The sequence below is a fragment of the Phalacrocorax carbo genome, chromosome 1, assembly GCF_963921805.1.
Source record: "Phalacrocorax carbo chromosome 1, bPhaCar2.1, whole genome shotgun sequence".
NCBI classification, from domain to species: Eukaryota; Metazoa; Chordata; class Aves; order Suliformes; family Phalacrocoracidae; genus Phalacrocorax; species Phalacrocorax carbo.
The window spans coordinates 35,217,312-35,245,212 of NC_087513.1; the positions used below are offsets into that span (position 1 = coordinate 35,217,312).

The following is a 27,901-nucleotide window of genomic DNA, read 5'->3' on the forward strand; positions in this document are numbered from 1 at the left end:
ACTTCCCTGGGCAGCCTGTTCCTATGCTCGACAACTCTTTCAGTAAAGATACTTTCATGGTTTTAGCTGGGATAGAGTTAATTTTCTTCACCACAGCTCGCATAGTGCTGTGCTTTGGATGTAGTATGAATACAAAGTTGATAACACACAGATGTTTTCCTTGTTGCTGGGTAGTGCTTGCACTAATCAAGGACTTTTCCAGCTCCCCATGTTCTGCCAGGTGCACAAGAAGCCAGGAAGGGAGGGGGCACAGCCAAGAGAGTGGATTCACACTGACCAAAGGGATATTCCAGATCATGTAACGTTATGCCCAGTATGTTAGCTGGGAAGAGCTGGCCAGGGGAGGGGGGAGCAATCGTGGCTTGCTTGTGACTTGGGAGAAGAGACCAACACCCACCTCACTACAACCTCCTTTCAGGTAGTTGTAGAGAGCAATAAGGTCTCCCCTCAGCCTCCTCTTCTCCAGGCTAAACAACACCAGTTCTCCCAGCTGTTCCTCAGAAAACTTGTTCTCCAGACCCTTCACCAGCTTCGTTGCCCTTCTCTGGACACAGTCCAGCACCTCAATGACCTTCTTGTACTGAGGGACCCAAAACTGAACACAGGATTCAAGGTGTGGCCTCACAAGCACCAAGTACAGGGGCATGATCGCCTCCCTGCTCCTGCTGGCCACACTATTCCTGGTACAAGCCAGGATGCTGTTGACCTTCTTGGCCACCTGGGCACACTGATGGCTCACGCTCAGCCAGCTGTCAACCAGCACCCCTAGGTCCTTCTCCACCCGGTAGCTCTCCAGCCACTCTGCCCCAAGCTGATAGCATTGCTTGGGGTTGTTGTGACCCAACTGCAGGACTCACCACTTGGCCTTGTTAAACCTCATATAACTGACCTCAGCCCAGCAATCCAGCCTGTCCAGATCCCTCTGTAGAGCCTTCGTACCCTCAAGCAGATCAACACTTCTGCCTAGTTTGGTGTCACCTGCAAACTTACTGAGGGGGCACTCGATCCCCTCATCCAGGTCACTGATAAAAGATATAAAACAAAACTAGCTCCAACAATGAACCCTGGGGAACACCACTTGTGACCAGCCACCAGATGGGTTTAACTCCATTCAACACAACTCTCTGGGCTTGGCCGTCCAGCCAGTTTTTTACCCAGCAATGAGTCCGCCCGTCCAAGCCACAAGCAGCCAGTTTCCCCAGGAGGATGCTGTGGGAAACAGTGTCAAAGGCTTTACCAAAGTCTGGGTAGACAACATCCACAGTCTTTCCCTCATCCACTAAGTGGGTTACCTTGCCAAAGTAGTAGAACTTATTAGTCTAGTAGGACCTGCTGTTCATATTGTAGGTAAGCTGCAAGCAGTGTTATATAAAGGCTCTTCCATTTCCTCACTAACACTGCCTATTCTCCTAGCGCTCAGTTTCAGTGCTAATTGGAAGCTACCTTAGGGATCTAGTGCTCCATTCATGTCAGTTGCTACCCAGCCAAAGGATGTAGCTCAGCTACATATTTTCTTTAAACCAAATTCTATCTGAACTAGGACATTACACACCTGCAAATGTTTTAAAATTAGTTTTCCTATACTGACTACCTCAAAGATAGCATTCATACTTTTTCCTATTAATGCATCTTGGAAGTCTTAAGTCTTTTTGAATGCTATAGCTGTGTAATCATTCCTCTGAAAAAGAGCACAACTACCAAAACAAAAGCATTTCTATCAGAAGGCTTCCATAGTCAGAGAAGCATGAGTAAAGCACAAGGCAGAACATCAATATCAGCAGGATGAAAGAGAGAGCAGTCAAGCCTAGAGACACAGGCAAATTTTTAGACACCACTACTTGGATACTACAGTTAAATCTTACAGTATACTTGGCAAGTGCTTTACTTCCTTCTTTTGGTCATGTGAAGAGTCTGAATAGTTTATGCCTAATGCATAACTATTAAGGGAAGTCTTATGTCCTCAATGAATTTCAGGTGATTTCATGCCATTGTCTTCTTCATACTGGAAAGGTATTCTGCTTAGCTTCCTGAGGCTTCTTAACAGCTTTACCTGATTAGGACAACCAACCCTAACAGTAAGCTTCACCAGAGTATTTTAGAAGTACTCTCCAAAGACAACAAGAAGCGGTTTTCCCTATACTTTTAGTTTAATTCTACAGTATTTGCTTCCTTCTATTCTGCAATTACAGTTGAGGTTCACAGGAATATCTCAGCTGTCAATGCTAAAAACTCAGCTTTTGGGTAAACTCAAAAGAATTCTGGATTTTTTTCACAATCATACCTCAGGCTCACTTTGCCTATTACATGTTGCATATTACATGTGTGTCCTTAGAGAAGAATGATTTAGGCACCTTACTAAGTTTTAAAGGATTTTTTTTAATTATCTTCAATTCAATGTTCAGTTTATTTTCTAAAATAAAAAACATGCACATTTCTAATATACACCATTTGATTCTTACCAAAGACATATTTATAAATATTTTTTTCCTTTTAATAAAGATCTCTCTCTACAGTCCAAATCCTGAATGCCAATCTGCCCAATTATTTTTTTAGGCAAACAGATTCTACTGAAGACAGTGTAGACCTGTTTCGGGTGCTGGAAAGCAAATGTACCTGCAGAACTAGACAATTATTTCTTCAGGCACTTGCCATTTGGCTAAACCAAGAGTTTCATTACTTATAAAAAAGCAGCAAAATTCCAGTCTTTATAGGCTTCTTCAGATGATTTCCATATGAAAGAAGTGCAGAAACAGAAATTTACACATCAGTCATCTCACTAAGAGAAAATGCCGTATTTCTTCTCCAACTCTTCCACAGAAGTATCTTTCAATCCCATATGGTTCAAATGATTGAACAACACTTGTGTAACTGTAAAAGAAATTCCCAACATGAACTGTTATTTTTGTGAGTTGCACTCTTTGGGTAAATCAGGGATTACCTTAAGTTAAGGTAAGCTCTTTCCTCAGTGAGAGTTGGATTATATAGCTGAAACACAAGTAAATTTTTAGAACTACTGAGAGGATGAAAAAAAGTAGCAAAGGGAAGTTCTCACTTTGTTTTGATGCCCACAAGCCACCTAACATTTCCTTAAACAGGTATACAATCCTGACAACATAAACAGACAGCTTTTACAATCTTGGCACTATGCCATTAAATGCAGAAGATAAAAGTTAATGCCAGATGGCAGATAAAGCTTACATCAGGTTAAAGGCGTGAATGCAATTCATAAGTGGAATTTACTTGTGCTTCAGTAAGTCAAACAAGCAATTTTAAGAAGATTCACATATAAAAATTTTGAAAGTATAATGGTTATTAGTGAAACTCAGCTGTTGATAGTAAATCTGACATTATTTGGTCCCAGCGAAATGTTTTGCTTGTCAGTGTCTCACTGTTATATAGTCTGTCTGGTGTGCTAAATAAAGAAAATGTCTGAGAAATAAAACACTTTTATAAACCAGGAACCCAAGGCAATGTCAACCTGAATTGCAAACTAATCTAAGTGATGCTTCAAGAACAGGACAGAGATGAACAGGCTGGGTGGTTTAGAGCTGTTTGCATTCTTTTTGCCACCAGTAACGTCAGGATTGCGAGGAAATGGTTGTAAATTACAAAAAATGTGTAATTTGGATACCTTGCATGTCAGATAAGATTTCATACAAATTCATATTTTTGTAACATTACCAGCTGTAAACTGAAATGCTAGTGAAGCTTACTTTATCAGACTAAAATGCAGTGGCACTACTGATAAAATCAGAAGTATTTAGCTGTAAGTTTTCAAGTTTTAACAATTAATAAGAAATCAAAAGACTAAGAAAAGTTACATGATCCTCTTATTGACTTCTAAAACAATCAAAAAACTAGACAACTAACCTTTACTGACTGTTACCCAGAATAAACAACAAGATTAGCACTACATTTTACATATTTCTTGCTAGGTTCTATAATATCACGAAGTTTGAAAGACACTACTGAATTACTTACCTTTTTTCTCTGAGCCTGACATAAACATTACTGCCATATCAAATCTTTTTAATTCAGATAGCCTCTGGAGGATTTCAAGGATGAGCGATGGCTCCTCTTTCCTGCAGAAGATTATTGGAAATATCAAAATAACTACTGTTGATTAGAAAGATTCAGTAGCTGCAAGCAATATTAAAGACTTGAGGAACGAGAGATTAAAGAACCAATGGAACTCCCTTCTCTCTCTCTCTCCCCCATATTCCCTGCCTTTCTCATCTTTCCTGTTCATTCACCCAGAATGAAGTCAACATCCAGAAATCTTTATTCAAGTATCCTTCTAATACAGGGCAAGGGGGAAGAAATGTAACAACCTAGACTGATCCAAACTGACTGCTGTTCATGTACAGAATAGCTATTGTATGATTTAATGCTTATACCTTGCCATAACTTTACCGTTTTTATACATATAGTGATGTGTGAGGGGAAGTGGCACCTGTGGTCATAGGAAGCTCAGCAAAGCGCACTGCATTACAGTTGCCATCATTTTTATCCATACATAAAATTCCTAGATTGTATTCATTTTACATTCTAGTCAGCAGTAAACAGGCACTGTCTTTGTTACAAATACTAACAACAAATATTTTTCTTTCATTCATAACTTGTCCTGTCTCCCTCCAGAAGAAATGCCTTTTACCTTACTGCAAATAATTTCATCTTCCTAGCCTCTATATGTCATACCACCAAATGTAGGCCGTATCTCTTAGGATGTCATGTTTCACCCACATGATGGATATTTACTTTTAAAGAAACCAAGGAAAAGGCTAACATTCATTTACATTTGCTTTTCTCCATAAGACAACACCCTAAAAACATTCTGAATGCGTGCTCTTCAGGCAGAGTAATTCAGAGAAGCAGCACACTGACAGGCAAAGTGAACTTTAAGCCTCAAATTATAGCAGGGATAGAAATTTCAAAAATAATTGTCAGGTCATGCCTTATCAGAACTTCTAGCTCCGATACACATTTAGTACAGGCTACTGTAAAATGCTACCAGGTAATTAGAAGTCAGAATGCATCACGATAAACATTGCACAAAAATGAAACCCTCTGGATTTCTCAGCTTTAGACAGTTAATATAGGAAGCTAATATGCAGTTATATGCGATAACAGAATATACACACTCATACGAACAGAAATTATTTCATGCAGTCTAATATTCTGTTTCTAATGCGATTTAGCAGAACTGAATTCAACAACAGAGTAAAGGCTATTTATTTCTTTACCTCTTTTCTATCTGATTTTTGACAGTATGTTTAATTTCTTAAGAAGGAACTACTGAATCATTCCAATTATTGCATCATGATCATGTAATGCTGCATGCTGGAAATAATTTTGTAAGCCCAAGGATGGTGCTAGGGAGGAAAAAAAAAAAGGCAAAACACCCCACCCCACCCCAAACCAAAACCCCAACACCCCCCCCCCCCCCCCCCCCCCCCAAAAAAAAAAACCACAACCAAAAAGCCCAGAAAACAGAATAACACTGCTTATTGCAAAACAAAGGACTTAAACTTACTCAATGTAGAAATCATGTAGAATTTTCAGTATCTGGTTAAACAAGTCTGGATCTAAGGATTTCTGGAACAGTTTCGGATAAAAGGAAGGCTCTATTTGCTTTGGAAAAAAAAAAACTAACGTTATTTTTAGGCAAAAAAATACAGTTGAGTCGTGAGAATTAGAAATAAGTTTTTAGGATGTCTTGGACAATGCTGAGGTGCATGAAAGCAAAAAAAGAAACAAATCACATGCACTATTTGAAGTTAAGCATTAATTTGTTGTTTGTTTTTTTTTTTGTGGTGATGATTGCTAAAGATTCTAAGCAAACTTTTTGTGAAATACATACAAGCAGAAGTACACATTAAGTAGACTGATGTGTTTCAAGCATTTCTTCAGAATGCTGCTATGTCTAATTACCCTAGAAGCATTCATTTGAAAAATTAGAGTTTAACATGGTTACTAATGTATTTAAGTGTTTACAGAATAAGGGCCTAAGTCTGAAAGAAGAGACAGATTATGCAGAGACTGCACTCAAAGTGAGGTAAGTGAAAAGTCAGGCACAAGGAGGAGAAATAAATGTGGATCAAACTACTTAGTATTATGTGAAGGCAATTAAAGAAAGGGGCTACTGTACATGGTCAAGACACTAAGCATAGCTACCCTTTCTACCTAAGTTTGTGTTGTTTATTCAGTGTTGGTTGAAGAAACTGTCCAAGCACTGTCAATCAATACTACATTTCATACCTTCAGGTACAAATACATATTTTCTGGGCAGTCTTTCAACTTCCTGAAGTCAGACTCAAGCTGGAAAGAATTTGCAGGAATGGCAGGGACTGAAGGAGCAGATCCAAATGACCTTTTCATGTCTTCTTCTCTTTCTTTGTTCACAGGGAAAGATGGATGCAACGTTGATGAAATTCTTTTTGCACTAGCAGGAAGCCTGCAGAGATATTTTGAAACATAATCAAGAAAAACACTCATGAAAATCCTGCACAGACCGAACTGGCTACCTTTTAATTCCTTAAGAATCAAAAATACAATCAGAACTTTTACAAATAATGTATTCTAGTTCAAGCAGGTATCTAAAAAAACTACCCTTCAAATTATGGAGGCTTTATACTTAATTCATATATACTTTATATATATAAAGTATACTTTATATATACATATATATATATATACACACTTAATTTTCTATAAAAACTTACCTGTAAATATTTACAAATAAACTCAACCTTTCTCTGCTTTGTTTCTGGAAATAACTGCATTTTATGGTACAGATTTCTACTGTACACAGCTGCAAAAAACACTACAATTTCAGATGCAAAACAATAACCATGTCAAATGAACAAACCGTTTTCAACAGTGATTACAGTGGAGCTATTTTTTGCACTGCAATTTGTCAGTTAAGTCCATTTATTTTTCAGAAGTTATAAAATGGCTAAGAAATATAATTTTTTCTTCAGTAAATCCATCTGACTGAGCTCAAGAGTGCGTGTGTGTTGGCATTTCTCACAAATACTTCAATTACAATTCCATAAGAAGTATTTACTATTAACACAGTCAGATGATACCGATGCACACAGAGCTTTCCTAAGCAGACAACAAGTAGAGTTCCAATTCTTATCAGGGATAGTGGCTTCTATACCTCAGCGTAATTTCAGCCAGACATACGTGAGGTTGCCTGGCTAACACAGCGGAACTTGGGAACTCTGAGGGAGCCTGAAGTTATTGGCTGCCTACTCAGCAGAAGAAAGAGTGGTGGCACTCTCATCTGCTCCTTTTCTCTCACGCAACTGGTGTGCAAATAACGTTTGAACTCTGCTCAGAGTCTACTCTAAACCATTACAAATAAAAATCACAGCTAGGGAAGATGGATTGCACAAGGAAGACAGTATGGCATATGGGAAAATATTATTAATTTTTTTATACCTGAAGTATAAGAACAGGATTAGTTTTCCATCTGACACTAAATAGATCATACTTGTTTCAACCACTACATGATCAAGGAAGCAGGCATGCAAGAACTGCAGTTTCTTTCAATATTTTCTTTTTAATCCGAGTTCTCCAAAATGTTTGATACCACATGCAGAAATCTGAAAATGAAGATTACATTTCAACTACATTTACCTTTTAAAAACAGGATCAGAGTTTTTATACTTACTGTAATGGTGACATATCACTGATTTCTTCTATTTTCAAGTGCTTTGCTTTTGGAATGTCCATTGTAGTCAACTGATCGTCCTGATCTAGATTCTCTGTTGTTCCGACACTCACTGAATTCCTCCAGTTATTGACTAAAGAAGTAGTGCTGGGCAAATCGCTATTCGGTGTGTCATCATCAATTTCTTCAATGGCTATTCTTCGCAAAGGTTTCTAAACAGACAATACTTCATGTCATGTGCCTTAAAATCAGTGTATATTCAGGCCCCAGATAAACAGCTATGCTTAATTTAAAATCAATCTCATGAAAACCAGTTTCATGTGTGGTGGTGCACATGGAAGATACTTTCAATAAAGATAAATGGCAAAAAAGGAAAACTTCATTACATTCTCTGGGCAGCCTTATATGATGATTTTATTGCTTTACCCTTATAAACTAGCATTTTATTCCTCTAGAGGATCTCAGAACCTGCCTCCTGTTTTCCCAATAATAATAATAATAAATTAGTTTATTTTTTTCCTCTAAGGTTGAATGGGCAAGGACCACCATATATTTTGACCAATGACCTGGTCAAGCTTTGTAATTTAGCTAAACAAATTAAGTATCCAGCAACATAGGCCTTCACCCTCAACTTAAAATTCTGAGCTGATAAATATTTGTAACTCAGCCTTGCTGGTTGACCAAGTTACATACATCATAAGGTAATTAATTCTACCCCTAGAGGACATGCTAACTAAAGTTTGATTTCTTCATGAACACTAATTATTTTTGACCATCACCTAACACCGCCTTCACAAGTCATATAGAAGCACCGGGGGGGGGGGGGGGGGGGGGGGAGGGGGAGGGGGGGCACGAAAAATAAAGAATTTCCACACACGTGGAAATGCTGAAGTTATGCTCTTGAAAAATATCAAGACACTAAATCTATAAATTTTGGGCTTTCCACAGGCAAGATATATCTGTCAGAAGTCAGCCTACATAAACAAGCAAGAAGTGGATTTTAACTTTAAGCTCTACTTTCCCCATCATTATAGAAAGCAACTCACAACAAACAACTTACTGTTGATTTCACATGTAATGGATTATCAATCAGCTTCACTATATTTTTTATTTCCGTTTCTTTTATCAATACTGCAGGATATTCTTGATGACTCTTCTGTTCTTTCTCAGCTAATTCCTGAAAAAAATGGTAAGTTGTCCAAAAGACCAAGAGTTTGAGGAATAATTATAAATGAAAACATTCTACTACTATAGACTTACAAAAAAAAAATCAGAAGTATACATACATTCCTTATTTTAGTGAGTTCATTTATTGCTTGTTTATTTCCAGGTTCCAACTTCAGAACAGCTTCAAAATCTGAGTGAAAAAACAACATAAGAAAACTGTACACTTTTGAAGTTAAAGTGGTAAATTTTTAAACCTTCTATTTTCCTTTCACAGCTCTAAAATAATTAAAGGCAGCTAAGTCATCATAATGCTTATGTCATGACCTAGTTTTAAACAAATTTTTCAAACTATTTCTTACTACTTATCCTAAGCAACAATAGTTGTGATTTCACACAAAATCATCTTCCAATCATGTGGATACCACAAAAGGTTTTATACATATTCAGTGAAACACAAGAATACCCCACCTGATAACCTCAATTAGTCAGCAATTGATTTAACTGCTATTAGAAGATGAAAAAATATCAGGATGTCTTTATACTCATCTCTTATCTATCACATTTATGCTAATTAACAGTCATACCTTGCATAGCTTCTTTTAGCTTTCCAAGAGCAACTCTGGCAGCTCCTCTTCTGGCAAAGGCTTTAGAATAGGAAGCATCCAAGAGCAGAGCTTGTGTACAGTCATTCTCTGCCTCTTGATATCTCAGCAAAAGAGTAGCATAAAATTAGTAATCAGTTTCAAAAGAAGCAGTTTCTACTGAAGAGACAGAGCTACCCAAAACAATTAATACGAAGACAGACCTTAATTACCTGTAGACATATAAATACACACCACTGAGCTAAAATGTAAAATAAAAGTAAACATACAAAATATGATTTCTCAGCACCTTGAAATTTCAGCCAAATCTTTTGGTATTGTCATGACACACTGCTCTCTCTTTGTATCAGGACAGAGAAATTAACTTTCTCTGAAAAATAATTGCTGGAAAAGGCCTTTAAGATCATCAAGACCAGCCATCAACCTCGCACTGCCAAGTCCACCACTAAACCATGTCCCTAAGCACCACATCTACACGTCTTTTAAATACCTCCAGGGACTGTGACTCAACCACTTCCCTGGGCAGCCTGTTCCTATGCTTGACAACTCTTTCAGTGAAGAAGTTTTTCCTAATATCCAATCTAAACCTCCCTTGGTGCAACTTGAGGCCATTTCTTCTTGTCCTCTTGCTTGTTACTTGGGAGAAGAGACCGACCCCCACCTCACTACAGCCTCCTTTCAGGTAGTTGTAGAGAGCAATAAGGTCTCCCCTCAGCCTCCTCTTCTCCAGGCTAAACAACACCAGCTGCCTCAGCTGCTCCTCATTAAGACTTGTGCTCTAGACCCTTCACCAGTTTCGTTGCCCTTCTCTGGACATGGTCCAGCACCTCAATGACCTTCTTGTACTGAGGGACCCAAAACTGAACACAGGATTCAAGGTGTGGCCTCACAAGCACCAAGTACAGGGGCATGATCGCCTCCCTGCTCCTGCTGGCCACACTATTCCTGGTACAAGCCAGGATGCTGTTGACCTTCTTGGCCACCTGGGCACACTGATGGCTCATGCTCAGCCAGCTGTCAACCAGCACCCCCAGGTCCTTCTCCACCCGGTAGCTCTCCAGCCACTCTGCCCCAAGCTGATAGCATTGCTTGGGGTTGTTGTGACCCAACTGCAGGACTCACCACTTGGCCTTGTTAAACCTCATATAACTGACCTCAGCCCAGCAATCCAGCCTGTCCAGATCCCTCTGTAGAGCCTTCATACCCTCAAGCAGATCAACACTTCTGCCTAGTTTGGTGTCACCTGCAAACTTACTGAGGGGGCACTCGATCCCCTCATCCACGTCACTGATAAAAGATATAAAACAAAACTAGCTCCAACAATGAACCCTGGGGAACACCACTTGTGACCAGCCACCAGATGGGTTTAACTCCATTCAATACAACTCTCTGGGCTTGGCTGTCCAGCCAGTTTTTTACCCAGCAAAGAGTCCGCCTGTCCAAGCCACAAGCAGCCAGTTTCCCCAGGAGGATGCTGTGGGAAACAGTGTCAAAGGCTTTACCAAAGTCTGGGTAGACAACAACCACAGCCTTTCCCTCATCCACTAAGTGGGTTACCTTGTCATAGAAGGAGGTCAGGTTAGTCAAGTAGGACCTGGCTTTCCTATACCAATACTGACTGGGCCGCTGTCCTCTACATGCTGGCATGATGGCTCTCAAGATGAACCACTCCATAACCTTGCTTAGCACAGAGGCCAGACTGACACACCTGTAGTTCCCCAGGTTGTTAAATTATTTTCATTCAGTCATCTCCTCCTCCTTCAATCTATCCTTAAATTTATGGGAAGAGTGTTTTTGTTTGGGTTTGGCTTTTTTTTTTTTTTTTTTTTTTTTTACAGTTATCATCAGCTCTACAGGTTTATAATACCACCAGTGAGCTTCTGTTGCATTTTATGTTTGGGTCGTCTTTGAAATCTAAAGACCCATGATACAGTGAAATATCATACAGAATCAATTTTCTTCCTTGGTCATTCAATTAAAGTATCACTTCCTCTGATTTTCTGAGAACTCTGTTTGCATTATGATCTTTGTTTGCATTATGATTGATTATGATCTGTGGCTTCAGTACTAAATTACAAATGTTGCATCAGAAATACTACCTGAGTAACCTATTTTAGAATCTCATAATCTGAGATCAATGTATTGTCTCTACAGATACCCAGCCACATCATGTTACAACTGATGACCAACATAATGCTCAGCCCTCTGCTTCTCATGCTTCCTGTTTGAAAAGCTTTAAGCTACCATACCATCAGGGATTAAAAAAAAAGTTACAGACTTCAAAAATGGTCATAAGGAATTTCCACCATTTGCTAGGAAGCATGCATTTCCTACTGTTACTGGATTATTTCAATAAAGCTTAATTTAAAACAAACTAAATACACATACGTCTCCACTAGTGGAGTTAAAGAAAAATATTGTAAATATGACAATTTCTAGAAAAAGCTTCTATCGATTTCCTTTGAAGTCCAAAGTTATAATCCACTACTTTTTACAGTGCAACATTTAGTAGCTGACTGGGTTTTGTAGTCAAAAAAGACATAAAGCTTCAGGCAGGTCCTTTGAGAAAGGTGAATATCTAGAATTTTACCATCATGAAAGAATAAAAAAAAAAAATCGAACTTTAGAAACTATCATTTCATACTGATGCTATTTTATTCTCTCACAACTTCTATGAACTTCTATGAAATACACTGTAAGATCACACATGTTGCATTGTTTTCTCTCCCTTACTGTTTTCAATACAATTTATTCTATACTGAATTCTAGAAAGGAGTGACAGTAACTGAGCTTGAGTGAAAATGTACTGGATCATTCTTCATCTAGTTCACAACAAAGAAAGAAACAGTGCAGCACATGCAATCCTACTTACTTCTCAATCTTTAGATAGGCCATGGCTCTGTTAGCTGGCAGAAGTGCATTGGTGCCATCTGCTGCTATACCACGGGTATAACATTCTATCGCAGCTTCGTACTTTCCTTCTTTGAAATAACCATTACCCTGTAACATTTAGGTTAAAAAAAAAAAAATAGCGTTGAGAAAAATCTAGTTCAATGAGGGGTTCTGTTTTCCTTTTTAGTAGAGAGGGTCAAAATATCCAGATGATGGATCACAAAGAACACCTAATCAGAGCAGATATTTATGGCATATTTCTTCATATCTAAGCTTGGAGGCAGACCACAAAAAGTATCTTAATTTTTTCTAGTACTTTGAGGATTTAAAAAAACCTGCTACATGTGTAGCTTAAGTGCAGCTTGATTTTTCTTTACTCTTTATGTGCAAGACAAGCCATGCTGTACCTCCTGAATTTAAACACAATTTGAGCCTTTACAATTCCCCTTTCAAGATGACTTTCTGCACTGCACAAATCCTTATCATGCTGCATCCATGAAACTGCTACCCTCAAATATTACTTGGGCCCAAATGTTGCTGTTATTTTCTAATTAATGCTCCATAAGACAAAATTACATATACTTTTTTTGTTTCCAAGAGACTAGAATTATCTTTTGCTTCTCAGTACTAATACAACGCCATGTTATCTTCTCCGCTACTACTCTGCCCACTGGCAATAAAGCAAAGACCACAGTTCAGACTTGACATGATCCATGTTGCCAGGAACATGTCGACAGTGAGTCAACTCTGCTGCCAATAAAGTACTGCACTAGACTGGAATTTTCTGTGGCCTCTTCAAACTTTTTTTCCTTTTACCTACTTAGCGTATGCTTTCACTCTTTTCCTACTAATTACCTCCTGCAACGAGTATAGGAAACAGGAAACCTGAATATTGGTAAAAAGTCAGAAGTTAAAAACCTAGGTAAGAGAACAGAAAGAAAATTATGTTTTAGTTGATAATGTTATTTCTTAATTCCAACAGCGAGGAGATGGAGACATCAATAAGCCAGCTGTGAGTCAAGACCATGTATCCAGAAATACATTTTTATTGTCATTCTTGCCTGCACTCCCTGAAGTCCTTTTTATAACTACTTTCCACTATGTAATCAGAGGTTTGGAAACACAGGAAATTGTCCACAACTCTACTTGGCCAAGCTGGGGTCAAGATGCATGTAATACTGGAGAAATGGGATCTTCATAAAATACAGTTCAAGTTTTATTTATCTTACTACGTATTTGAAATTTGTCACGTACAATCTGGGCTGTAAAAGCTACCTTGTGTAATTACTCCTCCAGAAGAGTCCAAACAGAACTCACTGTTCCGTTCCCCTCCCCTCCCTACAGAGCCCAAAGTGGGAAGCAAATAAGGTTTATCAAGGACACTGTATTTATCAAGTTCAGACAGTATCAAGTTTAATTTACATATTTGCATAGCTAATAGCACAACACAACACTTCTCTTTGCTAGTTCTCTCCTGTTCCACCAGAACCTGTGACTTACCAGATCTTTTTCTGTAATAGCCTTCTGCTTGAGCTGTTGGTCTTCAATGCACTTCTCTTTGTCTGCTAGTTCTGGTTGGACTGCATCTCCAAACTCTTTCTGTTCTGAACTTTCTTTTGGTGACAAAGCCTGCGAAGATGTAATTTTTCCTCAATAAGTACTTCTCCCACTTACATTTTTTTCATAACGTAAATTATGATAAAGTCTACAACTTTTAAGATGCAAAAATCTGCCAATCATTTTAACAGAAGTGCCTATATTGTAAGCTGAATGCAAATTGGAGAGATCATTCTAAATTGTTCTCGAAAATGTATTTCTATGAGGGACTGCAAATCAGAGTATTACTCAGTAAATAAAAAGTATCTAATTTATGAAGCACAATGTAAAATGACCCATGGAACCTGTCTATATATATTCAATTCACAAATCTTCAGTTACTGGAGGCTTTGGGTCTTAATTCTGAAAATAAATTTTTCAAGCACTTTCAGAACTACCGCTGAAGAGGTATAAGCATGTTCCCACAGTAATGACGGGTGAGCCTACATTTATTAAGGTCATCATAATCAACATTCTCTCTCTGTCATGAAAGGGATCAGACTTTCAGCAGATTACTACATTCTGCTAGACTTAAAACGTACTTTCTGGTTCGGCAGACCACAGCAATCAGTGGGACTACAAGCAGGCAGCAGTACAGCTCTATAGCCAAGAAAACGCACATTCTTTCACATGTAGTGCACCTTGTACCGAAATACTAAAGCATGACTGAAAAAAACATTAAACACAGCAGTAAGAAAAAACATCTGAGGGAAGATTAAAAAAACAAACAGAACAACTCAAAAACCCAGAGATGTTGGTACACACATCCAGCCTTAGTCTGCCAATCCACTATTACACTGATGTTTCCATTCATGCTAGTTAATCCAGAAGAAACTCAATTACAGATTTTGACCTCATTGAAATCCAAATACCAGAAAAAGCAAATGAGATTCTGTTGAATTCAGTTATTATAAACACATACAGATATAAACTGAACAGGGTGTATTAATTTATGTTAGGGCCTATTAATCTTATTACCTGATCAATCTTCTTCAGTTCATTTTTTGCTTCAAAGTTGTTTGCATCCAGCTCTAAAACTTTTTCATAATCTATCACAAGACCAGAAAACAATGTTTCAGGTAGGAATTACAAGCTAGTAACCAGAGTATAAAATAAAAGCATTCTTTTGAATTAACCCTTTTTTGTAACAACCTAAGAAGCCTGAAATATTGCAAGGAACACAGTATTCCAGGACATTTAAAGCTGAATTATTCTAGAACTGATAATACCTACAGCAATCGTTTGGCCTCACTGCTTAAATTTTATCTTGCCAGAAAAATATGCAATATGGTATTTCATTTCTTTGTTTACAGAAATTGAAAATGAAATTCCTACACCAAATAAGCAAATCACACAAGCTTTAAGCAAGCAGGTAGTTGAGCAGTTTTATGTATTTTAAGGAAAGAATTTTGAAAAGACTCACCTTCTTTAGCACCCTGAAGATTTTTCAAAGCAAGGCGAGCAGCCCCTCTTCTGGCATAAGCCTTTGTGTAATTTTTATCTAAAGCAAGTGCTAAATTGCAGTCAGATTCTGCAACAGAAAACCTATCAAAAATATGAATGAATTAGTTTGGACACATCTAAGTAACAAAACCCAAAACTTCAGTGACTTAGCTTACCCTGAAGCTTTACAGGTTGTCTCTAAAGTGGAAAACTTAGATGCTTCAGAAGGGGCATAGAACAAGTATTTAAACATCTCTTGATTCAGAATACATCAAAACAGGAAAAGAACACAGAGGTCAACAATCTCTACTGCAGCAGAAAGAATAACCAATGCCCCAAACCCTTTCTTCCCCCAAAACAAATTAATGCCTTAGAAATTAGTTCACTGAAGCTGAAAGGCAAACTAGATAGCGAAATTTCTCTTTTTCTTTTTTTTTCTTTTGAAGCCTTACAGTGTAACACAGAAGACTGAACTTATAGCATAAAAGCAGAGGTAAAAAAGATGAGAGACTACCAAATTCCTTATCCTGGTGATGCCTATTTTACTTTGAAACTGCAAAGCACATTGCAACAGCAGTCTTACACAGACTGTATCACAGCATGATAAATATTACAATCAGGAGTTAAAACCAGACAAAAAATCTGAAGGTAGTGTTTCAAAGAAGAAAATATTATGGATTTAACAATACAAGTCTTACTTTTTCATTCTATAAAAAGCCGATGCTCTGTTTGTGGGCAATACTGGATTGTATGGATCAGAATGCATCCCTCTGGTGTAGCATTTTATAGCTTCATCAAAGTTCCCTTGTTTAAAGTAGTTATTACCCTGTGAACGGAAAAAAGTCTTTCTAGCAAATTACTGTACGTGGACAGCCACATTACTAACTTTTGGTGACAAAATTAAAAGTTTGTGTTTTGGAATGCTCAAACATTTTTATTTAACATTTCTCAAAGTACTGCTTTACTGGGAAACACTTCTTTTAACTAAAATATTCTAAGTATCCACATTAAATATTTCTCATGATTTACAGTTTTATTACGTACTGATTTTCAATATCTGTAGTTCATTTCCAGAAACCTATAACAAGCACGTACGTAACGGTCAAAGACATCTCAATTTCTCAGTGTAGACTGCAGATTACACATCAAGGGATTTCCACAGCAGGAGAGAAAGAACACAGGTGTCACCCATGCAGACAATTTAAAAAACAAACAAAAAACTAAGAAAATCTACTGAAGAAAAGTATGGACTGACAGATGGTGTTAGGTGATTGGTTGTAAACAAAGTTTCTCAGAATCACAGAAGTTGCTACACAACTTAGCCTATCTCACATGGCAATGAAGCATGAAATAGGTCTTGCTGTACTCTACTTGCAAAAGTAAGGTTAAACTGAACTGGTACCAACTCGCCATTACAAAGGGAAGGCAGGCATACGAGTTCACCCATTGTTCCTAGATATACCAGACTCGTAAAGGGACTAGTCTTAAACTCTTAGGAATTTAGTTTGGGGTATTCAGATATTGTGTTCAGATAAATGCCAGTTTGATCCCTATGACAATTCTATATAGCAATCCAACTTCTCAAAGCAAAAAACCACCAATACATTAATCATCACAAGTGCACATTAAACAGTCTGACATGCTTTGCTGTGATCAGTGATGAGAAGAAACAGAAATGTAGTGAGAATTTTCTGTTTTGAACAACAGGTGGGAAAACAGACAAAAAATTCCAAACCGGCAAGTCTTCCACCAAAAGCATCACCTCAGTGGACAATCTTTTAAAAGAAACTATAAATGCTCCCACATCTAAATTGCTACTTTACAATTAAATATTTATAATGTTATAACCTTTTCCTTCTCTGCAAGAGCCTTTTCTGCATCTATATGGATTCCATCTTCTTCAGAGTCTGATTCTGGAGATGCAGAATCATGAGTACTATCTTCTTTATCAAGTTCTTCAAGTATTTTATCCTGAAATCAGATAAAATAAACTATTACCTTCATTATAATTTAACAATGCAAAATAATACAAGTAAGACTTTAGGAGAATTAGTAGTGTGATTTTAAAAATCTCTACTGCTTAAGTCCTCTTCACTAAGGAGTATTCCACACTTTGAAAGTGAGAGATCTATTCTCAAATACTACCAGCTGTGTTTAGTCATATTCCACTATAAATATGACCTTGTAATAGATCTATCTTTTAACCATTCTTCTTTTCTTACAGCCAAATTCAATCTGCTCGATGAGAGCAGTCAGGAGAAAACAAGTATTTTTCAACATTCCAAACTTGAAACATAAGATTTTTGGGAGAACGCTACTTTCTAGGTTCACACAGTGCCCAGCACAGTAAGACACAGACTTGTGGACTGAACTCACAGCACTGTAACAAAGTCTTATTTAAAACAGAATCAACTGGGGACAAGACTCAGTTAACAAGCAAATATTCCAACTCACCACATCAAGTTTTCCCCATGCTTCATAATCATAAGACTTGATCTTGTTTTTCTTATTTTCCTCAGTGGTTATCTTTGAAGGGACTTTACTTTTGCTTTTCTTCTTTTTCTTGAAAGCCTTGTTTCTAATTGGTGGCAAATTCTAAATTGAAATAATTTATTTATAATAAAACAGATAAGTTAAAGTCACTTGTACTGAAGAATCTATAGTACCTATATCTAGATACAGTATCTATCTACTGACTAGTTTTATTTTAGAAATCCATCCAGCAAGCTGTTCTCAGGAGTGCTGCAGAACCACTAAGGACAGCAAGTATAAATCTTCTAGTATGTAATAATAGCAAATATTACATGTATGATACAAAGTTAAGTTTCAGAAAACAACTCTCTGCAGAGTATCACTGAAGAATAACATCAATATGTTAAAAATCAGCAATAAATAAGTAATACTGATTCTGCAGACAGAAACAGTCTCCTAGATCTACCTGGGACTAATTAAAAATTTACTGGCTCCATCACCTTGAAATGCTACAGCCCCATAGCTCTGTTGGTGTAACAGTTTACAGAGGAATCTTTGGTCTGCTTCAGATGAGGAACAAGTCAGCTGGGTTAATTCATACTTTCTGCTCAGATGTTTTAAGTCAACACATGTAATTTTGCTGAAGCAAAAAGCAATTATTACATGCACTATCACAGTATGAATAGCTGAGTTAATATTGACACTGGACTTGTGATTTTTACCTCTTCTGGGACACCACTCTGCTTCCTTAGTTCAGAATCCACTTCTTTAATATCTTTTTCCCAGCTCTCCAATTCTCTCATAAAATCCTGCAGCTCTTCAGCATTTTGCTTCATTTGCAGCTGTAGTTCTAGTGCTTTATTTGGTGAACTCATTGTAATCTGCCAAATTTCAAGGAAAAGTCTTTCTAAAGAGAACTTGAAAGTATGTACTTACACGCAAGACAGGCTTTCCAGTAGCACAACAGGAACATTAAATACTAACAGACTAAGAAGAAACACCATTGAAATTACTTTGAAAAAAAAGGAAGGGAAGCCACGTTATTTAGATAAAACAAAGTATATCATAACAAACAGCAAGCCATGCTTTCCTAACTAAGTGTAAGGTAAAGGGCCCAACAAAACAATGAAAATCCTGAAAGTGATAACAAGGTGATCTTAGTTTAAAGCAATTTCTGCAGTGTTTCCCAGATGACAAAATGTAGAAAACTTCGTTAACATTTAAGTTTTAACTAAACAAAAAGCACCCACACCCCAAAACCAAATACAAACAAAAAAAACAATTAAGACATACATGTTGCCTTGTACCTGAACCCAAGGCATCTGACAAACCAACCCCCAAAAAGCACTTTTGGCCCCTACAAGTCAGTACACTTAAACATGCACACATTTTTAGCACAGGAACAAGTAAACACATGAGGTGTTTTATTCTGAAGCCTAGTAAATTCCAAGCCCAGAAATTATTTGAATGTTCTCTTTGACATATCTGAGCCCTCCAAGTCCCTAAAATACTGTTTAATAATTATTAATACTTAGTCATCTTCATAAATTTTGTTGTCTCAAGTTTAGTGTCTTAAGTGAAAGACATTTTATTACCACAGAAATATCAAGTCACAAGTAAAAAGTAACCTTAAAATTGTAACCTTGGTTACAATTCAGAAGAAAAACCCAACCCATATTTGTACAGTCCCTAGCACAAAAAGTTGAAAGGATGAAGCAAACATATTTTGAAAACAATCATGAGTAAATAATTCATGATTAAGTAAATGCAGACTTGGACAAAGAAACCTATCAATGGTTGGTAATTATAACTTCTTGACTCAAAGCTTCAGGATCAGTTACAATCCTCACACACGAATAAATAAGGCCTTTATAGAAGCAGTAGACACAAAACTTTTAAGGAAGAAAAAGGACTAGATTTTTTTTTATGTATTTTTAACATCCAGTAAGGAAATAACATAGTAGGAAAGAAACATAAAAATTTATAGGCCAATCGAAGCTAATGACTTCTGCAATACAGCAGAAGACTCTTATCTAGACTCTTGTCTAATTATGGACAAGAGTCTCAAAAATATGGAAAAAACACACTGCATAATTACTATTGAATTCATGCTACCAAAGCAGAAGGATTTTTTCATCCTCAGGAGTAAGCAGCTGCGTAGATGCCCTGATGCACCAGCTGCACTTCACCTCAGTTAACTCCTATACCTAAATGGTAACATGCTTACCCTTAGCAATATATTTTTCCTAAAGTCTTCTAAATATTTAGTCCACTTGAAACTAATGGGAAAGAAACTTCAGGCAAAGCCAAAAAATTGGTATTTTAAATCATATTTCCCGTTCAGGTGGGTTTTATATATTCCCCCACCACCACCTACAACTGTTGCCCAGACTGAACTGTCTGTGCAATATTTAGACAGTTAATTTCATGAAACCTGGGCACGGCCACACCAAATATTCCACACGGCCTCGCACACCCTGGCCAACAGCAGCTAGAAGACGCTTCAGAAGATGCAAGAAACCACACTGCGATCTGTTGAACTTTTCTTCTTGTTATCACTGACAAAAAATAATACTCTTATCCACGTAGAAAACTAATATTAAGCCTAGCCGTTTGCCTCCCCGCACGGTAAGGCGCCTTGCACCGGCGCGTAACGCACGCCTGCTCCCGCCACCCCGAGCCCGAGGCCCCTCGCTGCACGCAGCTCCGCAACCCCCCTAACCCAGGCGCGGACAGCGGGCTCCCTCGCGGTGCCGCCCTCACACCCTCTCGGCCGGTTCTGTTCGAGCCCCCCGCCAAGGCCCGCCTTTGTTTCACCCACACGCCAGGGCTGCCCCTTCCCCGCGGCCCCAGGGGAGCAGCCGCGCTACCCCAGCGGCCCGGCCGACAGCCGGCGCGGACGGGCTGGGCTGGCACCGGGCAGGACGGCGGGCCCGCCCCGGCAGCCACCCCCACGCCGGGGCCGCGCCGCGGGGGCCCGAGCTCAGGCCGAAGGTCACCGCCGGGGCAACGCCAGCCCGGGTGAGCTTCAACGCCCGCCTCTGCGGCGCCGCCTGGGAGCTCCCAACGAGGCCCATCGGAGGGGGCTGCCAACGAGGCCCATCGGAGGGGGCTGCCAACGAGGCCCATCGGAGGGGGCTGCCAACGAGGCCCATCGGAGGGGGCTGCCAACGAGGCCCATCGGAGGGGCTCCCTCCCGCCTCCCCCGCCGCGGCCTCACCTGCGCCGAGTCCCGCCTCTTTCCGCCGGCCGCCCTCCCGTTGCGGCCGAGCCTCCCCCCGGAGCGCAGCGCGGCCCCGCGGCCCCGCGCCGGGACAGTTGCGACGCCCCGGCGGCCCCGCGGCGGCGGCGGCGGCAGCAGCAGCAAAGCCAGAGGCAACGGCGGGTGCGCAGAGCGCATGCGCCCGCGCTCCGCCGCGCTTCACCCCACGGCCCGCGGCCCTCCGCGCTGCCCGGCCGCGCCCCCTCCGCCTCACGTGACGCGAAGCCACCCCGGTGATTGGCCGCGCCGCTTTCCCTTTGCCCCGCCGCGGGGGGGCGGGGCGCGCCATGGAGCCGGGGGAGGCGGCGGCGCCGCCGCCGGCCGAGGGGAGACGCGGGGTCGTGGAGGAGAAGAAGGAGGAGGAGGAGGATGATCTCGGCTACAGGCTCTTCCCGGACCGGAACAAGAAGCCGCAGAGCTTCCTTGTCCGCAGCCTCTTCACCTTCCACAACAGGTGCCAGCTGATGCTGAGGATGACCCTGGACACGAGTAAGCGCTTCCCCGGATCCGGGCCTGGCGCTGTGGTGGGACCCCCATCCCCGCCACCCCCACCGCGGTACCACCCGGCCCGGCTCGGCTCGGCTCGTCCCGCCGCGGCTGGCGGTGCTGACCTCGGGCCGCGGGGTCCCGCCGCCGCCATGTCCCGCCGCGGGGCGGCCTGAGTGGCCGGCGGGGCGGCCTGAGTGGCCGGCGGGGCGCGGCGGGGCGCTGCTTGGCCGGCACGCTGGTTCTGGTCGAGGCAAAGAGAATACAGTTTCAGAAGCGGCTGGGCGCTTTTTTTTTTTTTTTTTTCTTCTCTACCTCTTCCTTTCGAAAATTTGAGAGGATTTGTCGATTTCTGGTTCATTCGTGCCCTTTGCACTATGCGATGGTGACTGTGGACGTCACTGAAAATAATGGTCGCTACGGGCCGCTCTGTTTGCGTTTGCTACTAATAAAATAAGGCCAGAAGCGACTTGATTCCCGAGTAGCTTTCTATATATCAATTTACGTAGCCCGAGCTGTAACAGATGCCAGTTGTATTGCATTAAGGTTGAATGCTGGAAGGTATGAGTTTGCATGTGTAGTGCTTTTCCGTTTTCTTGTCTTTTTTTTCTTTACTGCCTTTATGTTTTGATTATAGATGACTTTCAAAGCTTTTGTCTAGAAGAGCTAATTGCAGCAATGTTTTTCTAGATCCATACGCTCAACTTCTTCTTGAGGCTATGAAGCAGTCTGGTTGGTATGTAAACTAATTCATCTTGTTCTGTGTAGTAACCTCACTGTTAACTTTATGGAGTTACCAGTGCATGCTCTTAGCATGTTAACACTGTTAACTGTATGCAGTTAATAGTCTTTTTCAAATTCTTCCTTTGTTTGGGCCTTTCAGCACTGTTTTCAATGACCGGCACTTTTCTTGTGAAAACTGCGATGGCTGTGTCAGTGGAGGTTTTGATTCTGCCACATCTCAGGTAGGCACTGGACATTATCCCCTTTCAAAGGACTAAATTTTTTTTCTAGTGTTTCCTACTAGGATTAAATCTACTGATGCCGATATCTGAGCTAAAGTCATGAAAACAAGATAAACAAAAGATGTTCCATGGTATTGGAACTAGTACACTGCAGAATAAGGCTGTTATTGCTGAAAAACACTGATCTAAAAAGTTTAAATGCTACAGGCGGTGTGTCCTAGGTCTCTGAGAAGTAAGGGAGATGTTGAAACTTGGTGAAAAGACTGCCTGTATTTTTTGTTCTACAGATCGTTCTGTGTCAGAACAACATTCGCCACCAATCCCATATGAACCGGGTCGTCACACATGAATTGATTCATGCTTTTGATCACTGCCGTGCGCATGTTGACTGGTTTAAAAATGTCAAACACTTGGCTTGTTCAGAGGTAAGTTAAAATGCTTCTAACATCATTATATTAATTACAGCTGTTTATTAGGGATGTTTCATATTTAAATAGGCATGCTGTTGCACAGAATTCATTTGGTTTAATCCTGTTAATATATTTTGCCCTTTCTGTCAAGTCAACCTAAGCAGTTTCATTCTGAAAACAAATATTTAGTTTTCACAAATATTAACAAGTCAGTGTCATACTAAGTACAATGCTGTCATTGTGGGTGTAACCATAACAAGAAGCGTTTATTAACAAATAAGAGTAGTTAGAGATGAAAACACTTTCACACATTGATCAAATGTTTGTACTGTTGGGCAGTTATCACAGTAGTGTGGTAACCTTATTTTTGTTTAGAGTTTTTGGGTTAACTGCAAACTTGTTTTTTCCCATAACATACATTCTTTGATTAATTGTGATGTGGCTAATAGTACGCTTTATTTATGACTCCATGTCCATTTCAGTGGACATAGGAATTTACTGCTTGAAAGGCCTTAAAAATTGATGCATTAGGAGGTGAAATTAAACTGAGCACAGGCTAGGAAAGATTCCTCTTGCGTACACGACTCGTATTCACATGGTTTTAGTTGATTTCTGATGTAATCCATATCGTTTGACCACAGAAAAACTTACCCTTTTGATTAATATTGTGAAAATAAATTCTTGTGACTGTGTGGCTTTTTAGCTATATTTTTTTAAAATATATAAAATGATATAAGTATCTTATAGTGGCTCTCTTGGTTTTTTTCAATTCGTTGTGGGTTTTTTGCTTAAGATGTGCACAGGTTCCTCCTATAAACTGTATGTGAGAGAAACAAAATGGTGAGTTTGGTACGGAACAAATCAGATTTCATAAAAAAGAATTTTAATTCCTTAATTGAATTCATGTTTGCTGTGGAAGAGACAGTAATCTTATTTTTTTAATTCTCATTAATTTTTTTTTCTCATTGTCTTTTTGTAGATTAAGCTTAATGAAGCAACCTTATGTGGTGTCAATAAAGCCATTCTGTATAACTGTGGGGGGCTGACTGGCTGGCTGCCAAGCACCCGCCAGGCCATTCTCTGACTCCCCCTCTCAGTAGGACAGGGGAGAAAAATAAGATTAAAAAGCTCATGGATCAGGATAAGGATACGGATGTCATGCATCAGTTACTGTCATGGGCAAATTCACTTGACTTGGGGAAGATTAATTTATTGCCAGTCAGTGACAGATTAGGATAGTGAGAAATAAAACTAAAAATACCTTGCCCCTACCTTCCCTTCTTCCCAGGCTTGCTTTTGCTCCCTCATTCCTGACTCTTCTTTCTCCTTCCCCCCAAATCAGCACAGGGGGATGGGGAAAGGCTGCTGTGGTCAGTTCATAACACTTTGTCTCTGCTGCTCCTTCCTCTTCGTGCTCTTCCCCTGCTCCAGTGTGAGGTCCCTCCCATGGGATACCATCCTTCAGGAGCTACTCCAATGTAGGTCTTTCCCATGGGCTGCTGTCCTTCAAGACCTGTTCCAGCTTGGGTCCTTTCCACAGTGTACGGTCTTTCAGGAATGGACTGCTCCAGCATCAGTCCCCCATGGGCCACAGTTCCTGCCAGAAAACCTGCTCCTGTGCGGGCTCTCCATGGGCTGCAGCCTCTCTGAGGGCTTGTCCATCTGCTCTGGCATGGGGTCTTCCTCAGAATGCAGTGTGGATATCTGCCTCACTGTGTTCCTTCACAGGCTGCAGGGAGATAACCGGTCTCACTATGGTCTTTTCCACAGGTGGTGGGGGAATCTCTGCCCTGGGACCTGGAGCACCTCCTCCCCCTCCTTTTTCACTGATCTTGGTGTCTGTAGGGCTATTTCTCTCATGTTTTTTTCACTCCTCTCTTTCATAACTGCCATTTAGTGTTTTTCATCCTTTCTTAAATATGTCATCACAGAGGTACCGCCAGCACTGCTGACAGGCTCAGCTTTGTCCAGTGGCAGGTCTGTTTTAGACCCGGCTGAAAATGGCTCTGTCTGACATGGGAGCAGCCCCTTGTCTCATCTCACAGAAGCAACCCCGACAGGCCCACTGCTGCCAACATCTTGCCACATAAACCCAATACAGTAATTCAGAATTATTAACTATCATCTAGGGTTTTTTTTTTCCTAAGCTTTTGCACAGTGCGGAATAAAGCATGTAAGCCTCAAACTTAAAATCAAGAGAGAAAATACATAAAACAAGATTGTGCTTGTTCTTGCTCTTGTTGAGATTATTTGTTTGCTTCAGGTCTTTTGATACTTATTATATGGTGTTTACAATTTTTATTTACAGCTCTTTAATTCTTACATTTAGTATTTTCCATGCGTTTATTCTCACCCTGGTATTATAGGAAATCTAGTTTTAGTTACATTTCCTAACTGAGGGGGTGGGGTGTGGAACTGTTGGCAGACAAAAGAAATTACAAACGACAAGACAGTTAACAAGCTAAAACGTACATAGTCATTTAAACGTGGCTTTTCCAAAAGCAGGTGTGTTACTGCTCTCCTGGGTATTGCAGGTATAGTCTTTGGAGGGTATCTGCCTTTCTTCCTGTCTCTTGTATCAGCTTCTGATACAGATACAGACTGGGGAGAATATTACTTTCCCTATTCTTTTAGCAGTATATATCTGTGTGTGTGTGTGTGTGTATATATATGTACACACACACACACACACACACCCCCCATCCATGTGATCTCTTCTACTCATTCATTTAAGCTTTGGGAATCTGTGGGGGACAGTCCCTGGAGCAACTTACAGGTCCTATAGGAATACTTTGGTGTTCATTGAGGCTGAGAGGGTGGATCTAAAGGGTAATATGTACTTAATAAGTAGAAGCGGCCCTGGAAATATTCTCTACCAGCAGTCACCAGAAAGATACTGAAGAAAAAAAAATTGTTACAGCTTTTATGACTTCATTTCCATGTGTTTTTCTGATTGTGTGGCTTTCTCTCGATAGATTCGAGCTGCTAATCTCAGTGGAGACTGTACACTGATGAATGAAATAGCCAGGTTTAAATTTGGATTAAAAGGACACCATCAGGTAAAGACTGTAGATGTTAAAGTCTACCGATTTGTTATATTTACCTACTTGATCTCAGTTTTCGTAGCTGAAAACATCAGAGAAAGAAGTAGATGCCATGGACTTGCTGCTTTCTCTTAATTAACCTTTAATAACCTTTAATGATTCATGATAATTTTTTTTCTACCTTGTTATTTTTGTTGGAGTGAAATTTCTGAATACTTAGTCATATCATAGAGCGTTACTACTTAAAATGGATGGTTAATAAGAATGAAACAAAAACCAGGGTTTGCAGGAAATGTAGTGGGAATACCTTACCCACTATAAAAGTCTTAGAAAACTGAAGGAAGAACAACAAGGGCTTTAAATAGCCATGTGTGTTAAGTCTTACAGGAATTAATTTTTTTTAATAATAGTGAGGACTACGGGTTGAGTCCCAAGTAGTTGCTCATGTTAGAGTGGCAGTTAGATTGTAGCTGGGGATGTTTATACCTTTTTTTGTCTTTTAGTAGTCAAACGGTGTAAGCCGAAGTTGCCATAAAGAGAGGTCTTGAAATGAGGCCAGCAGAGGAGTAATTCCTTGATGTTTTATAACATTTCAATTACAAAAGTACTAACTGGTATTTATGTCTCTTTCTGACATATTTTCTCTTGTGTCCGAGTCCCGTTGTAAAATACTCGATATCTCAACAAATGCCAAATTGTATTTCAATTCCTGTTCTAAGGAATGTCTTTTACTTATCTGACAGTTTATTTGCACATGGAAAATTAAAACACATAGTTAACACAGGATGGAACAAAAAAGTACTTCAATGCTTATTACAGGTATTGTCAGACTCTTCCGTGATACAAAATTACTGCGTATGCAGTAGGAATTAATACTTGACAAAATCTGGAAAAAAAAATTACTTATACTAATAATGACAGGTTTTTCTTTATCTAATTCCCACTTTAGACTTGTGTACGAGACAGAGCAGTTCGTTCCATTCTGGCTGTTAGAAAAGTTAGCAAAGAAACGGCAGAGAAAGCTGTGGATGAAGTTTTTGATGCCTGCTTCAATGACCTGGAGCCTTTTGGAAGAATCCCGCACAGTAAAACAGATGCAAAACGTGCTTATAGAGACTTTCAGAACAGAGATCGCTATAATGCTAATTTGTAAAGGAGAAAAAACTGAAAAGTTATGTTAATATCCGATTGATCTATAACATCTGGAGTTACAGTCTGTGCACACAGCGCTGGTGGAAGGAGCAGTCCCACCAAATGTATCAATTAATTTTGTAAACGTTTTCCGGGAGCCAACTTCCATGGAAGTAAAGGAAGTAAATGAACAGGTCTAAAAACTGTGTTTCCTCACCTGTTATTCCAGCAAGATAATTTAGTACACCGAACGACTTGTCAAAAAATGATCTGCATATTTCAATGTACATTTAATTTTGTTCAGTCTGACTAGGACTTGGTTTCTAAAAATTTTGTTGTTGCTGAATAAATCTTTTCATAGAATCTTTACATTTCCACCATCTTTGATAGACAGTCATAAACTTGATGGTCTTCATCACTCCATTTTAAAAGATGGGCACCTGAACTACAGCCCTTGGGTGTAGATTTAATAACTATGGCTAAACTCAAAATTTAATAAACTGCCCCATTTGTTTTTGAGCACCTCCTGAAATTCTTAGATTCAGGATTGGACCAGCTCATCTAATGTTAACTTTACAGGTATATTAAACTCTTTTACTTTTTAGGAATTTGACTGACAATTCTGCCTACCAGATGCAACCTATGAGCTGGTTAAGCATTGGTGAGAGTCTGCCCACGAGGCTGAGCTTTGCTCAAATGTTAGTGTAGCTTATGGTTGTCTTTCTATACTTGTTAGGTGGGTAAGTCCATCTG

The 27,901-nt window shown here is 39.7% G+C and overlaps 2 protein-coding genes across 4 annotated transcripts; one reads left to right on the top strand and one right to left on the bottom strand.

Annotated features, from left to right (window-relative positions):
- Positions 1-2,356: 2,356 nt before the first annotated feature.
- On the bottom strand, positions 2,357-21,309 carry RPAP3 (RNA polymerase II associated protein 3). Of its 2 annotated transcripts, none has more exons than XM_064448420.1 (17): positions 21,071-21,309; positions 18,573-18,731; positions 17,833-17,973; positions 17,227-17,349; positions 16,077-16,204; positions 15,359-15,480; positions 14,914-14,984; positions 13,840-13,968; positions 12,320-12,447; positions 9,430-9,551; positions 8,965-9,035; positions 8,739-8,855; positions 7,679-7,890; positions 6,259-6,454; positions 5,534-5,631; positions 3,982-4,082; positions 2,357-2,868 (listed from the first exon to the last, which is right to left on the bottom strand). In XM_064448420.1, the coding sequence occupies exons 1-17, from the start codon at positions 21,248-21,250 to the stop codon at positions 2,777-2,779; spliced, it is 2,190 nt and encodes a 729-aa protein (XP_064304490.1). In that variant the 5' UTR covers positions 21,251-21,309; the 3' UTR covers positions 2,357-2,776. The 2 variants fall into 2 exon arrangements, with proteins under 2 accessions (XP_064304490.1, XP_064304499.1); XM_064448429.1 differs by lacking the exon at positions 21,071-21,309 and adding an exon at positions 20,672-20,885.
- A 41-nt stretch (positions 21,310-21,350) lies between these two features.
- Positions 21,351-27,511, top strand: ATP23 (ATP23 metallopeptidase and ATP synthase assembly factor homolog). 2 transcript variants are annotated; one of them, XM_064448442.1, is made up of 6 exons: positions 21,351-21,601; positions 22,289-22,334; positions 22,482-22,563; positions 22,851-22,988; positions 25,949-26,032; positions 26,967-27,511. In XM_064448442.1, the coding sequence occupies exons 1-6, from the start codon at positions 21,400-21,402 to the stop codon at positions 27,168-27,170; spliced, it is 756 nt and encodes a 251-aa protein (XP_064304512.1). In that variant the 5' UTR covers positions 21,351-21,399; the 3' UTR covers positions 27,171-27,511. The 2 variants fall into 2 exon arrangements, with proteins under 2 accessions (XP_064304512.1, XP_064304521.1); XM_064448451.1 differs by having other exon boundaries at positions 21,487-21,601; positions 22,236-22,334.
- Positions 27,512-27,901: the final 390 nt, after the last annotated feature.

What these genes read in the sequence shown, in the direction of transcription:
- ATP23 (XM_064448442.1), top strand. Translation starts at nt 21,400, where the DNA reads ATGGAGCCGGGGGAGGCGGCGGCGCCGCCGCCGGCCGAGGGGAGACGC. An exon ending in GAGGATGACCCTGGACACGA is followed by an intron (nt 21,602 to 22,288) that starts GTAAGCGCTTCC and finishes ATGTTTTTCTAG; the next exon opens with ATCCATACGCTCAACTTCTT. An exon ending in GCTATGAAGCAGTCTGGTTG is followed by an intron (nt 22,335 to 22,481) that starts GTATGTAAACTA and finishes TGGGCCTTTCAG; the next exon opens with CACTGTTTTCAATGACCGGC.
- RPAP3 (XM_064448420.1), bottom strand. Translation starts at nt 21,250, where the DNA reads ATGCGCTCTGCGCACCCGCCGTTGCCTCTGGCTTTGCTGCTGCTGCCG. An exon ending in AGAGGCGGGACTCGGCGCAG is followed by an intron (nt 18,732 to 21,070) that starts GTGAGGCCGCGG and finishes GAAATTTGGCAG; the next exon opens with ATTACAATGAGTTCACCAAA. An exon ending in CATGGGGAAAACTTGATGTG is followed by an intron (nt 17,350 to 17,832) that starts GTGAGTTGGAAT and finishes ATCTGATTTCAG; the next exon opens with GATAAAATACTTGAAGAACT.